Source organism: Trifolium pratense, linkage group LG2, assembly GCF_020283565.1.
Source record: "Trifolium pratense cultivar HEN17-A07 linkage group LG2, ARS_RC_1.1, whole genome shotgun sequence".
Classification (NCBI taxonomy): domain Eukaryota; kingdom Viridiplantae; phylum Streptophyta; class Magnoliopsida; order Fabales; family Fabaceae; genus Trifolium; species Trifolium pratense.
Window position 1 is genome coordinate 29,881,829 of NC_060060.1, and position 12,709 is coordinate 29,894,537.

General features: G+C 32.8%; 2 protein-coding genes across 2 annotated transcripts; both read left to right on the forward strand.

Moving 5' to 3' along the window:
* The first annotated feature begins 5,967 nt into the window (after nucleotides 1–5,967).
* On the forward strand, nucleotides 5,968–8,424 carry LOC123909778 (multiple organellar RNA editing factor 9, chloroplastic-like). Its single transcript, XM_045960667.1, has 5 exons — nucleotides 5,968–6,361; nucleotides 7,285–7,382; nucleotides 7,479–7,544; nucleotides 7,636–7,812; nucleotides 8,050–8,424. The coding sequence occupies exons 1-4, from the start codon at nucleotides 6,036–6,038 to the stop codon at nucleotides 7,809–7,811; spliced, it is 666 nt and encodes a 221-aa protein (XP_045816623.1). The 5' UTR covers nucleotides 5,968–6,035; the 3' UTR covers nucleotide 7,812; nucleotides 8,050–8,424.
* A 1,426-nt stretch (nucleotides 8,425–9,850) lies between these two features.
* LOC123910046 lies at nucleotides 9,851–11,251 on the forward strand. The gene has a single exon (XM_045961073.1). It carries the CDS (start codon nucleotides 10,114–10,116, stop codon nucleotides 11,095–11,097), a length of 984 nt encoding a protein of 327 aa, XP_045817029.1. The 5' UTR covers nucleotides 9,851–10,113; the 3' UTR covers nucleotides 11,098–11,251.
* The last annotated feature ends 1,458 nt before the right edge of the window (nucleotides 11,252–12,709 follow it).

A 12,709-nucleotide genomic window follows, 5' to 3' on the forward strand; every position in this document is an offset into this window, starting at 1 on the left:
AATCTTTAAAATTTCAATGGAGAAAGAGCTTCGGTCTTCACAAATCAATCGACACATTTTTTATTCTTTTTAAAAGTTAAATATAAATACAATTTGCCAACAACAAAGAAATCGTATGACTATTAAGAGATTTGAGTCTCTCAAACAAACTATTTCAAAAATCAATAAAAAATATAAACATAATTTAGGGTATATTTTCACTTGCACCTAGCAATCCTAATCAAAATTGACTAGGAAGTATACAAGTCAGTCACGAGTTCAGCTTTCACATGGTGGTGATCTTGCTTGCAATTTCAAAGTCTTTCGTTAATCATTGGTTTTGTGGACTAAACCAAATCCCACAAATTATAATCTTCTTCTTCGTCTTGGTGCGGTTGACATGGTCACATGGATAATTGACCCTTCCTTCATATGTATGAGTAAACATTCCTTTTGTCAACATTTGGTCCCACGGGGTATATTTAAACCGACATAAACCAAAACTGCCAAATTTATATAAAAAAATTCAACTCGTACTACAAAATTGAAATTATGAAAAACAATATATTATTTTTGTTGGTGAAAATTGCATGGATTAGATTAAACTTTTTATTCTTTTTTAAAATTTGACAAATTGTCTGATTAGTAAGATTAAGATATCACTACCGTTTTCTCACGCAAGCAAACAGGTCTATTATAAAGTTGAGTAGTTTGTGGCTATAGGAAGTTGGGAATGGTTTAAGTAAACTTCTACCATAAATAAGTGATTTAAAATAAGCAGATGATAAGTCTGTTTTGACTAGAAATATTTACATAAATTATATTGTTTCAATAAAAATTAAATTAAATTTAATTCTTGGGATCGGGTTTTACCCTGGATTTGCCGGGTTTCATCTTTTTTTTTTTTTAACAAGGGTTTCATCTTTGTTTTGGTTATATAGGGCTAGAATTAGTTTAGGTTTGTTTCATATGTTATTGTGTGATTCACTTAAAAGATTTGAAATGATCTTAATTTTCTGCAAATATAGTAAAAGTCAATGAATGTTTGATAGGATTCAATTCTTCTCTTTAAAATGGTTTTATGCTAAGAATTTTAGTAATTTATGCTCCTATTATAAGTGAGTAGTGGAGTCTGTTATGTGTAGTTGGCAGTTCGATGTCTCTCTTTATGTGGGTTTGATGGTTGTCTATACTTGTGAGACCCTTATATATGTGGCGGGGTGGGGTGCCTCTGGCTTCTCTGCTTGTGGTGGTGTGCCTATGGCTAGGATTAAGTTAAATTTGTTTTGTTTTTGGTCTACCATGCTAGAGTGCGATCCATTTGAAAGACTGAAAATGATCTTCTTTTTTTTTAGGAAGACAATGGATGTCAACAACTATCTGATATATTGGATTCAACTCACCTCTTCAAAATAGTTTTACGCTAAGAGTTCTAGTAAGCTTGTTCTGGACTGGGCCAAGAGCTGGCCCAATCACTTATGCCCGATATTTGGGGCATGGCCCAATAAGGGGATACGTCCCCGACACGTCAGCCAATGACGTGTCCTGCTCGACATAACAGATTAGCTCCACGCTAATCACGTGCTCGGCTATCCGTGCACGACGACTCATTCAGCCTTAGCTTAACAGCTAAGCAGCACGTTTAACACGTGCTTCATTGACCAACCATATCCGTCACGGAGTCATCCATTACCCGCCAATAGCGGAACGACTCCAAACCAGGATAGAGGCAAATAACTGCCTTCCCCTACGATACAGGGGCTATCCTGGCAGTTGGGCCTATTGGGCCGGTTATCCAGGCCCAATAGACCAACCTTTGGCCCAGCGCTGGGGGCACTATATAAGCTCTCCTATACAGGAGAGCCAGGTATTCTGAATCATTCTATACCTTACTTTCTCTCTCTTCTCTTGTATCTCTCTTGTTCTCTTTGCTGACTTAGGCATCGGAGCACCTGCAGGTACAAACCCCCCCTTCGGTGTGGAAGCTTGCTCAACGGACCGGCCATCAACCTTTTCTGATCATCAGGTTAGATCAAAGCTCTACTCCCATTATGAGTGGGCTGTGGAGTTCATCATCTGCTATAGTACTAGTAGTGATTTGTGTGGTTGACAGTTTGATGTTTCTCTTATGTGATTTGGGAATTGGTCATACCCTTAATTATCTGTAGTGGGGTGCCTCTGACTTCTCTTCTTATGATAGTGGATCCGTTTTTACCAAGGTCGTAGGTTGTTTTTTTTACTCTCTTTTAAATATCTCTTGTATTTATTGTATTATGGTCTAATATATTTGACATTTTAAAAAAAAAACGTAAGACTTAGCTCAATTCAAAATGCTAATAATGTTTGTCTTTTGTCAAGACAATGCTAATATTGTTAACCTAAACATTTTTATCAAATGTTACATGTTTATCACTTTATCAATGAACAATTATTTATTATCAATATTTTGGTACATAGATTAAATGGCAAGTCATCGAAAACCCACACATACAAAGTGGAGAGACCATAGTTTGAATTCGATCATAGCGTCCAACTTAGCAGTATCAACATTTCGGTCGGTTGAACTATAATTTGTGAACTATTATTATTAATTAATTAATTAATCCTTGTGTTTAGGTTCACAAAGTCAAACCGTTTTGTGATTATGAGTTATGACAAACTCAAATACTAGCATTGTTGATATTTTCCATCGATGTACTAAAACTTCTATAGCCCCTAAAAAAGAAGGTTTAAACTCTAAACTGCTCCTGCTATATATCCTCATGATCATAATAAGGTAGCTCTGTGTATAACTACTATAACTATATATTTAGTAATTAATCTGAATTTGTTTGCAACAAAAACAACAAATATAAGATGACGAAAGAACTAGAAGTAAGTAAGTACTAAATGATCCTCCTTCAAAAAAAAAAGTAAGTACTAAATGACGTGTTCCGAATGCTAATTATTTATATTGTTTAATTTCAACAATTAGTTGACAAATTGATAGTAAACTGCTCTGACGCTAATAAAACAGGGTTTGGTTTGTTAAGATTTTTTTTAAGGTTTTGGTGTGTTTTATTTGTTGTCTATCGTTTTCTCCTTCCGTATCCTCGGTATGTCTAATGAAGTTTTGTTGAACTGTTTCTTCATTTTGATATTGTTTTTCAATGAGATAAAGATATCTTCTTAGAAATGAGTATTGGACCTAACTCATCTTTACAAAACCGGCTTGTAAGGTGAGGATTGCCTCTAGTTTATAAACACTTAGTCAGGCCATCTCTCAACCGATGTGGGACTTCTTAACACACCCCCTCGTGTCCAGCGCTATTGGGCTTGGTACGCGGATATAAATGGTAGGTGGCCCGATATCGGGTGGCCCAACGGATCTTGGAGAGGCTCTAATACCATCTTAGAAATGAGTATTGGGCCTAACTCATCCTTACAAAACCGGCTTGTAAGGTGAAGATTGTCTCTAGTTTATAAACACTTAGTCAGGCCATCTCTCAACCGATGTGGGACTTCTTAACATATGTCTAAAAAAAATTATCTAGAGCTTATAATAATAATATACATTATATTTTCTAGTAAATAGACGAAATAATAAAATTATTATAAACTGATACACACAAGTGAGAGAGTCGGAATTTGAACCTCGGTCATAACGTTCGATCTAACAATTTCATATTTTTTTAGTTTAGCTAAGACTTATGGATTTATTTATGTTTTTTTTAATGTGGCATATAAATATTTATACTATAAAATAATTTAGACTTAATTAGTAAAATGATCCCTTAAAGACATTTTTGGTTTCAGATTGGTCCCTTAAAGAAAAAAAAAAGTCTGAATAGGTCCCTTAAAGAAAAAAAGGTCCGAATAGGTCCCTTAAAGAAATATCCGTTAATCAGTTTGGTCATATTCGGACATTTTTTTAGGGACCAAACTGATTAACGAAGATGTCTTTAAGGAACCTATTCGGACATTTTTTTCTTTAAAGGACCTATTCAGACATTTTTTTCTTTAAGGAACCAATGTGAAACCAAAAATATTTTTAAGGGCATTTTACTAATTAAGCCAATAATTTATTACATATTTGTCAACTGTTTTCAACTTATTTTAATACAACTTTCTCAAATAAATTATTACTTATAATATGAATGAACTTTCTTTAAGTTCATAAGATATAAGTCATCAAAGATGACAAAACAAACCCCCTAACACTTGTTTTAAATGCTATGCTATGAGATAACACTTTTTTTATATTAGAAAAATTTGTTGCACCTCTACATGAAGAGGATCTGAATTATTTTGTAATTAAAATTGTATGAAATCATTATAATCTTAAAAAATTGTTATTAAAGCTCTTCTAGTTTGCATGGTCAACTGCATAGGATAACTAATTTACTTAAACCCTACAATTGAAAAGCAGGTGAGAAGGATTTCTCAGAGTTTATAATTATTTTTTATTTTTTAAGTTTTTGATCAAGAGTGAAAGTTTTTTCTAGAACAACAATCAAAGAGATTTATTTTTGTCACCCTACAAGTTTCTCGTGCACCCTACACATTTCTCATTTTACTCTTCCGCTACTTAAATAGCAGACGTTCTAAAAATGAGATTTTTTTGAAAAATGTCGTTATCTACTTAAATTGCGGAGGTTATATAGGTAGAGTGTTTTTTGGGATGTTCGCTACTTAAGTAGCAGACGAAAGTATTTTGATAAATTCATAGAGCGCGCGAGAAAATGGATAGTGTGACAAAAATAAATCTCCAATCAAAGAAGTAAACAAAAATTAAAAGGCCCATATTTGGGTTGATAACCCATAAAGTTAAGATGGTTAATTTCCAAAATAAGCCAAGTTATAAAAATCATCTTTTTTGGCGGACCTTGTGACCCCCAAGTCCTTAGTTTTGGCTTTCGCAGCCCCACTCTCTTACGTGTTTATAAAAATTTGACAATTGTGGTTATATAATCAAATAATCGATATTTAATGATATTTGTAAAAAATTATTATACGTTCAATTGATGTTACTAAATGAAGTATCAAATAGTTTTGAAATTCAAATGTGAAAAAGTAAAAATTTCATCAATTATATCGTAAGGAAGTAAAAGTAAAAATAATATCTTGAAACTTGTGCATTTAACTTCTTAAATATTAGATTTTATTCTAACATTAAATGCAATTTTTTATATTTAAAATTTTAACATGTGTCCTTACTCCTTGGACACATGTTAACATGACACAATACTTTACAAAATTACTGCCAGGTAATTAATATAAATAAATCCTTAAATTATTCAAAATAAAATATAGTATCTTCTAATAAATCAGGAGAATTATTAAAAGGAATATATAAAATGTTGGAGCGTTACAGGACTTCTATAATGTTGAGTCAGCAGCTACTAAGTTGTTGGCAGAGACAATTGAATTTGAATGTATTGAGGATAAAATGATAGATATTAAATCTGCATGATAGAATGGTAGATATTGGTATGAGCTTTTCACTTTTCGCTATCACAGTACATCTACCAAGTTGTTGGCAAAGACAATTGAATTTAAATGTATTGAGGATAGAATGGTAGATATTGGTATGAGCTTTTCACTTTAGGCTATCATAGTGAAAAATGTGATGCATTATTTAGTTCAATAGTTAGATTGATGAAATCTAATATTCATAAAGGTTATTAACCAGAGTAACTCTATCCTGAATTAGTCTCGGAGTAAACTGAACATTTCTCCTATATGTTTTTCAAAATATATACATCTAAAATAGTTTGATAAACCACTAAATCAATCACTAACTTTGGAAGATGCTCTCAACTAGATATGTGACTTTATCAATATTTCAAAAAGCCTCAAACTCTATTAAATTGTACAAATATTATTCTTTCAAAGAATATGTTAGGGACTAAAACTTGGGCCATAGAAAATATGACCCAATAAAATTGGGTTGATAATAGTCCACTAAGACTTTGGGCCATAATCCAATCCAATATATAAACGAAATGAAAAATAATCAACAGAGTCTTATCATTTCCACTTGTTCTTCATCTCTCAAATTCTGTAACACATTTCCAATGGCAACAATTTCCTCATTCACTATCTCAGCCAAAACCCTAACCCTAACTCTACCTTATCACGCTAAAACTCCAACTCTTAACTTCAATCCTCTTTCTATTCGACCCAAAATCCGTATCCGAAACCCTATCCGGATTCAAGCGGTTGTGGATGAAGATTACTCTTCCAAGAGAAACAGTAACAATGAGCAGAGAGAAACGATTATGCTTCCTGGTTGTGATTATAACCATTGGCTTATTGTAATGGAGTTTCCTAAAGATCCTGCACCCTCTCGTGAACAAATGATTGATACTTATCTTCAAACTCTTGCCACTGTTTTGGGAAGGTTCTTTTTCTAACCCTTGAATTTCTCTGTTTTTTTTTTAATATTAAATTTTTAGGATTTTTTGTTATGTGAAGTTTTGGAGTTGTTTGTGGTACATGGGATTAGGAAAAATGGGAGTAGTTGCAAATTTTTGATTAGTTTTGTTTTAAAGCTGAAATATATGTTTCAATTTGTGATAGAAATGTATAACTTGAGTTTAGATTTGAGTCTTAATGTTGTAAAGTAATGAACTATTAAACCAGTAAACTAAGCCTTGTAAATGAATGTTAACATGAGAGAAGATATGATTAGGAACAAAGTTATTAGAGAAGTAGGGTAGATACTGTTGTACAATTAATGCTGAAGTCTCATTTTAGGTGGTTTGGAATAAGTATAGCTGAGGATGGTAGACCAAATGAAAGATAGATCAATAGTTAGAGATAAGGAGTGGCCAAGGAAATTTATGGGCCAAACATCGACAAAGGTTGTGAGTTAAATGGTCTATTATTAGGTTTTTTTTTTAAAAACTCGTATTCGCCCAAGAACTGACTAATCCGAGGGACACCAATTCCATCGTTCACTAGCGGGGGGACCATTTGAAGTCAGAGTTTTTTGCTCTGTATAGACTGGCCCAAAACAGGAAGTGGCGCCGGGAGCATTCGAACCTGAGACCTTGAGTGGAGGTCTATTGTTAGATTTGATTCATATTAGGGCATTGTGATGTATCTGGACCATATAGACAGACCCATCTTTGAGAAAAGATTTTGGTTATTATTGTAAAAAAATTTATCGGTTGATTGATAGAATACAAATGTAATGACAGATTCTGTTTTGTGGAGTACAATGGATTCTGTTTTGTTGAACATCGTAATGATGGATTCTGTAGAAGAACGTATGTAATGATGAATACAATAGTAATAGATGTGTTTGTGGTTGTGTATCAGCATGGAAGAAGCAAAGAAGAACTTGTATGCCTTTAGCACCACAACTTACACTGGATTTCAGTGCACTGTTGATGAAGCAACCTCTGAGAAATTCAAGGGTAATGTTTCAATTCGGAATTTGTTTTGTTAATCTTGTTTTGTTTCTTGGCGAATTATTGCTCTTCATCTCTTATTTATGTTTGTCCTGCATATAGGTTTGCCTGGTGTTCTCTGGGTACTGCCAGACTCATACATAGATGTTAAAAATAAAGACTATGGAGGTTACTTTACAATTTTAACCTAATTTATCATGCATCAATATTCTACCTCTTCATAATCTTATGACTAAATATGTATGTTTCTTAATTTTAGGTGACAAATACATAGATGGAGAGATCATTCCTTGCAAGTACCCTACTTTTCAACCAAAACGTAGCGGTGGATCAAAGAGTGAGGGTAGGAGGTATGAGAGACGGAGGGATGGCCCTCCTCCTGCTGGTCGTCCAAAGCCAAGACAGGCAGCTGCCTCAGATTCATCCTCTACATGAGGTAGTCAATTCCATTCTCTGTTCCACTCTGAATGATACTGGTCTTCTCTTTCTTGATCTGTAAAGCAATACCTATATGAAGTATAACTTATTTCCCGTCAAGGAAGAATTAGGATTTTTTCCTAACAGAAATCAGAGTTTCCTTGGAGATAGAAGTTCATTTGCTGGGGTTTATCAATTCATTAATTATTATCAAGCTCCACACTGACTTTTTTTTTTCTTCTTACTTTTGTTCCAGCCTTCTGGTGATTTTCAGTTTTGTGGAGAGTAATCTCAAAACAATTAGGATCGCTGCTCCTTATTGAGGCATCTCATCATGCTCATATAACAACTAGGAGCTTAAACCCATATTGGATTCTCATCAGATGCATAATGTTATATATAATTTACAGCACGCTCAAAAGGTTATTTCAGAAACTATCTTGTTGAATATGTGCTTTTGGACTGTGACTATGAGATGTAAGATTAGTGTTAGGGTAGTTTTCTGTGTAATTTGTAGTAGTTACTTATCACTCAATCAGTTTGTGCCTTTGTGATAAGTATTTCCTTGGACGATCATGACATTTTATACACATCAAGTCACTGGTAGGAACACAACAATTATTATTCCAGACATGTGCAATGTTTAGCCTTGACATTAACAAAAGTCAAGCTTTAGGTTAGTCATGGACTCATGGTGCATAATTACACCAGCCATGGCTAGCAGTCAAGGGGCAGCCTGCCTCATATGCTATTGTCAAGTTAAGCAGTTCCTCTTGCCGAGCTAGACTCTACTCGTGCTATGGCCGAGGAAAGCTTCATACAAGTATCTTTTCGGGATTTTTAAAGGATTTGATAACATCTATGGGTATCAATGAGTATCCATAGATGTGTTAGAATATGTACAATTTAAAAAATGTTGAGACAAAATGCAATATAGAACACCTAAAATTATACTAATAACAATAGCATAATACTTGTTCAAATACAATTAGAATGAAATAAGTTTAGGACATTTTATTTTATTTGTGTGTAATTGGGATATATAAATGATTTTAGGATTTGATTCATATATGTATCTCTTACATTGATGGTCAATTGTAACATCCTATCATTAAAAAATGTTTGACTTCATTGATTAAAAAAAAATGGTTGACTTCTACGTTAGAATTACTTTTAAATATACACATGAATACTTGTGATCTGTTGATAATGTAAATTATTTTTATCATCACAACAATGTATGAAAATTAAACTCTGTTTTAATATCAATTTAGAACGAGGAGGTGGTACCTCAGTCAAAGGTAGTAAAAACTTTAAAACTCAAATAACGTTTACAAATATATATATGTATATATATATATATATATATATATATATATATATATATATATATATATATATATATATATATATATATATATATATATATATATATATATATATATATATATATATATATATATATATATATATATAAAATGAAATAAAATAATTCTCAGGCATTTATAAAATGAAATAATTCTCTATAGTTACTATTATTATTTAACAAATATTTACATATAAATAAAAGGTTAACATTATTAACTTGATAATCATTAAAGATTCTTTTTATGTCATATAATCTGGCCAATATGTTTATTTATTTGGCTAAGCAGTATCCATCAGCCAGTGGCCATCGTTAATCCTAATGTCTCCAATTCTCCAATCATATAAAATTGAAAAGCCAGTCCTAACTTCAACTGTAAACAAATACCATGGCCCTTGCTTTGCTGGTTAGAATTGATATGTTATGTCTCATTAGTCCCACATGTCCTACTCAACATGTTGCTTTTTTAAAAAAATAAAATTCCTACTTGATTTTTTTTATTACAAATATTGATGACTGGTAGTGTTAAAATTTCAAGTAGTTTCACCTAAACTAGCTTATGTTCAATTCATCAAGGTTAATTAATTAAATTGGGTACAAGATAGGCTCTTCAACAAGATACACTATTTTTAGGCATGGATGACTTTTCAATGACTTTATGACAAATAAATACAATGGTAAGTGTTGACACATGACACATGCTAGAAAATGAGTTCCTCATGTGCAATGTGTCACCCCATGTATTTCATAACTGTTAAATATATAAATATAAAGTAAAGTTTTATCTTGTAACAAAAAAAAAAGTTTTATCTTTCCTTTCATTGCATGTAGACAATTTAGCATAGATAAGAATTATGCGGTAGGTGGGGGAAGAAGCCTTGATCCTAAACTCATGTCATAGTTGCAGTTACAGTAATCACTTTTCAAGTTTCCATCTTCAATCTCTCATGAATCATGGCCTATTACAACTCTTCCTATTCTGGATCTGATTATTATGGTGAGAACAATTTCAACTCTTATGCTTTCAATTATAATTATCCTCAAGTTCCATCTTTTATGACTTACAACAATAGCTATGACTACAATCAACAAAATTATGCCTATGATTCAAGTTCATATTCATATTTTTCTCCTAATAATAATTACCATGATCATAGTTATAATAACCAAACCATAGCATATTCTACCACAACTTTTAGTGACCCAAAATATCTTGTGTATGATCCCAATTATGGTATGACTCAACTTGTGCTATCTTATTCTACCTTGGAATTCAATGAACCTGCATTTGATGAATATGATCCAACACCTTATGGTGGTGGATACGACATTGATAAAACCTATGGTAAGCCTCTATCACCTTCTGATCAAATTTGTTATCCTCGTTCTGGCACAACTCCAATTCCTGTTCCAATTCCAATTACTGTTCCTCTTCCTGTGGAAGAGAAAAAACATGATGAGAAAGTAATCATACCTCAAAATGTAACCAATGACCAAGTTGCTGTAGAGAAACCACAGTTACAAGATAGTACTATAAAAGAAACTAGTGCAGCTTATGAAGGCAAAGAATCCGAAGATAGTGAAGATTATAGTGAGGAAAATGATGACGACGAAGATGATTACAATTCAGGGTCTAGTTATGGAGGTGGGTTTGTTGAGAATGAGATTAAGAAGGAAGTGGAAGTAGTGGCTGCTCCTCCTCAATATCCTAGTGGATATGGATTGGAAGCTATGGATATATGTGAAAGTTTGTTCGGATATTGGCCTTGTTTGGCAAAAATGAAGAGAGAAAATTGTTGTGGAGTTGTTCATAGAGGAAATAATTGTGAGGAGAATATGTGGAAAGGAACTGCAGATTATCTGTTTGGAAATCCATATCCATATGATGGGAGAAGGGATGATGATTATGGAGGAGGATATGGCTATGAAAGGTATTGATTACACTGTTGAATCTTTGGTGACACAAATAAAACAAATTGTTTTGTTATGTAATGGAAGAAGTTGAAGATGTAAAGCTTGTTTTTGTTGTAATAATAAATATAACAATTTGATTGAAAGATGTGAAAAGAAGAAATTTTCATGTTTACATGTTATGTCCTGCTGTCCTAGTGAGACAGTAATTTGATGAATAACTTTCTGTTCATGATGTTTTTTACATATGTTGTGAATTCGGATTGAATCACACCAATAAAATAATTGATGTGTGGAGCAAATAACGATTAAGCAATCAAATAATGAGATCGACAATAAAAATCACAAATCAAAAGATAAAGCGATAAAAGAAAAGAACACAAGAGAATTGTTTACCCAGTTCAGTCAATGTGACCTACTCTGGGGGAGAGAGCCTCTTGTTTTCTTTTCTTTTATCGCTTTATCTTTTGATTTGTGATTTTTATTGCCGATCTCATTATTTGATTGCTTAATCGTTATTTGCTCCACACATCAATTATTTTATTGGTGTGATTCAATCCGAATTCACAACAATTGGCGCCCACCGTGGGGCGCCAATTGTTGTGAATTCGGATTGAATCACACCAACATACCTTTGGTCAAGGGATTGAAAGTAGAGTCCTAATCCATCAAATTGAAGTCATTCATGCTCTTTATTAATACATGATTTTGCTCTGACTAGGGTGGCAAAACGGATCAATCCGCCCTGTTTGGCTTACTCTCGCCATCAATCCATCTAAAGTTGGGCAGGGCGAGGCGGCCAACTTAGGTAGCTAAATTGGAACTCCCACCCTGCTCCTAGTGACCTAACAAATTGACGTGTAATACCTGCAAAACATATCTATTTATTTAGAAAGGAATAAATAGAAATATTTAAAATAAAAAAAAAAAATTGGTCACATAAATTAAGATATCTTTTGGAAACAAAATTTGTTAGGAATTGCTGGAGAGAGATCGATTTTGTTATGACTTTTAGAAAGATATATTTTTTCTTAAAAACAAAATAATAGTTTTTCATCAGAAATAATGAGATGAGATTTTTAAGGGAAAAACAAAATAATAGATCTTTTAGGAAGATTAAATTTTAGAAACAAATCAGCTGAAAATTTAGATTACTTTTATGATTAAGAGAAACCTAATAATCCTATAAATAGGTTAAATTAGTGACAAATTAGGATGAGCAAAATCAACCAAAAAGAAATAGAACATGTGAAGGAGAAAGAGAGAGCTTGGAAACAAACGTTAGAAGTGTTAGATAATAAAATAATAGTTTATGTTATTGGGCCTGTTAGTTTAGAGTCCATTAGGTTTTATTATATATTCTCTAGTAACCTTTTTGTAATGTTAAGCTAATGCAATGATATTCTATTGAAACCCTAGCCGTCTCTTTCTCTTTTCCTATTTGTATCTCTGATTCTAACATGGTATCGAGAGCTTGTTTCGATCCGCCTTGAACTATTGATAGCTTCCGCTGTTGAGTTCCCAAAAATTTGGGAATATGTTTGTTCTGTTGTTGAGTCGTGTTGTGTATATGCCTTCCGATACGATGAATGATGTTGCGATTGAAATTGTTGAGAGTAGGGAACCTATAGTCGTATGA

Coding starts and splice junctions, on each gene's coding strand:
- LOC123909778 (XM_045960667.1), top strand. CDS start 6,036: ATGGCAACAATTTCCTCATTCACTATCTCAGCCAAAACCCTAACCCTA. Junction 6,362..7,284: donor CTTGCCACTGTTTTGGGAAG/GTTCTTTTTCTA, acceptor GTTGTGTATCAG/CATGGAAGAAGCAAAGAAGA. Junction 7,383..7,478: donor AACCTCTGAGAAATTCAAGG/GTAATGTTTCAA, acceptor TCCTGCATATAG/GTTTGCCTGGTGTTCTCTGG.
- LOC123910046 (XM_045961073.1), top strand. CDS start 10,114: ATGGCCTATTACAACTCTTCCTATTCTGGATCTGATTATTATGGTGAG.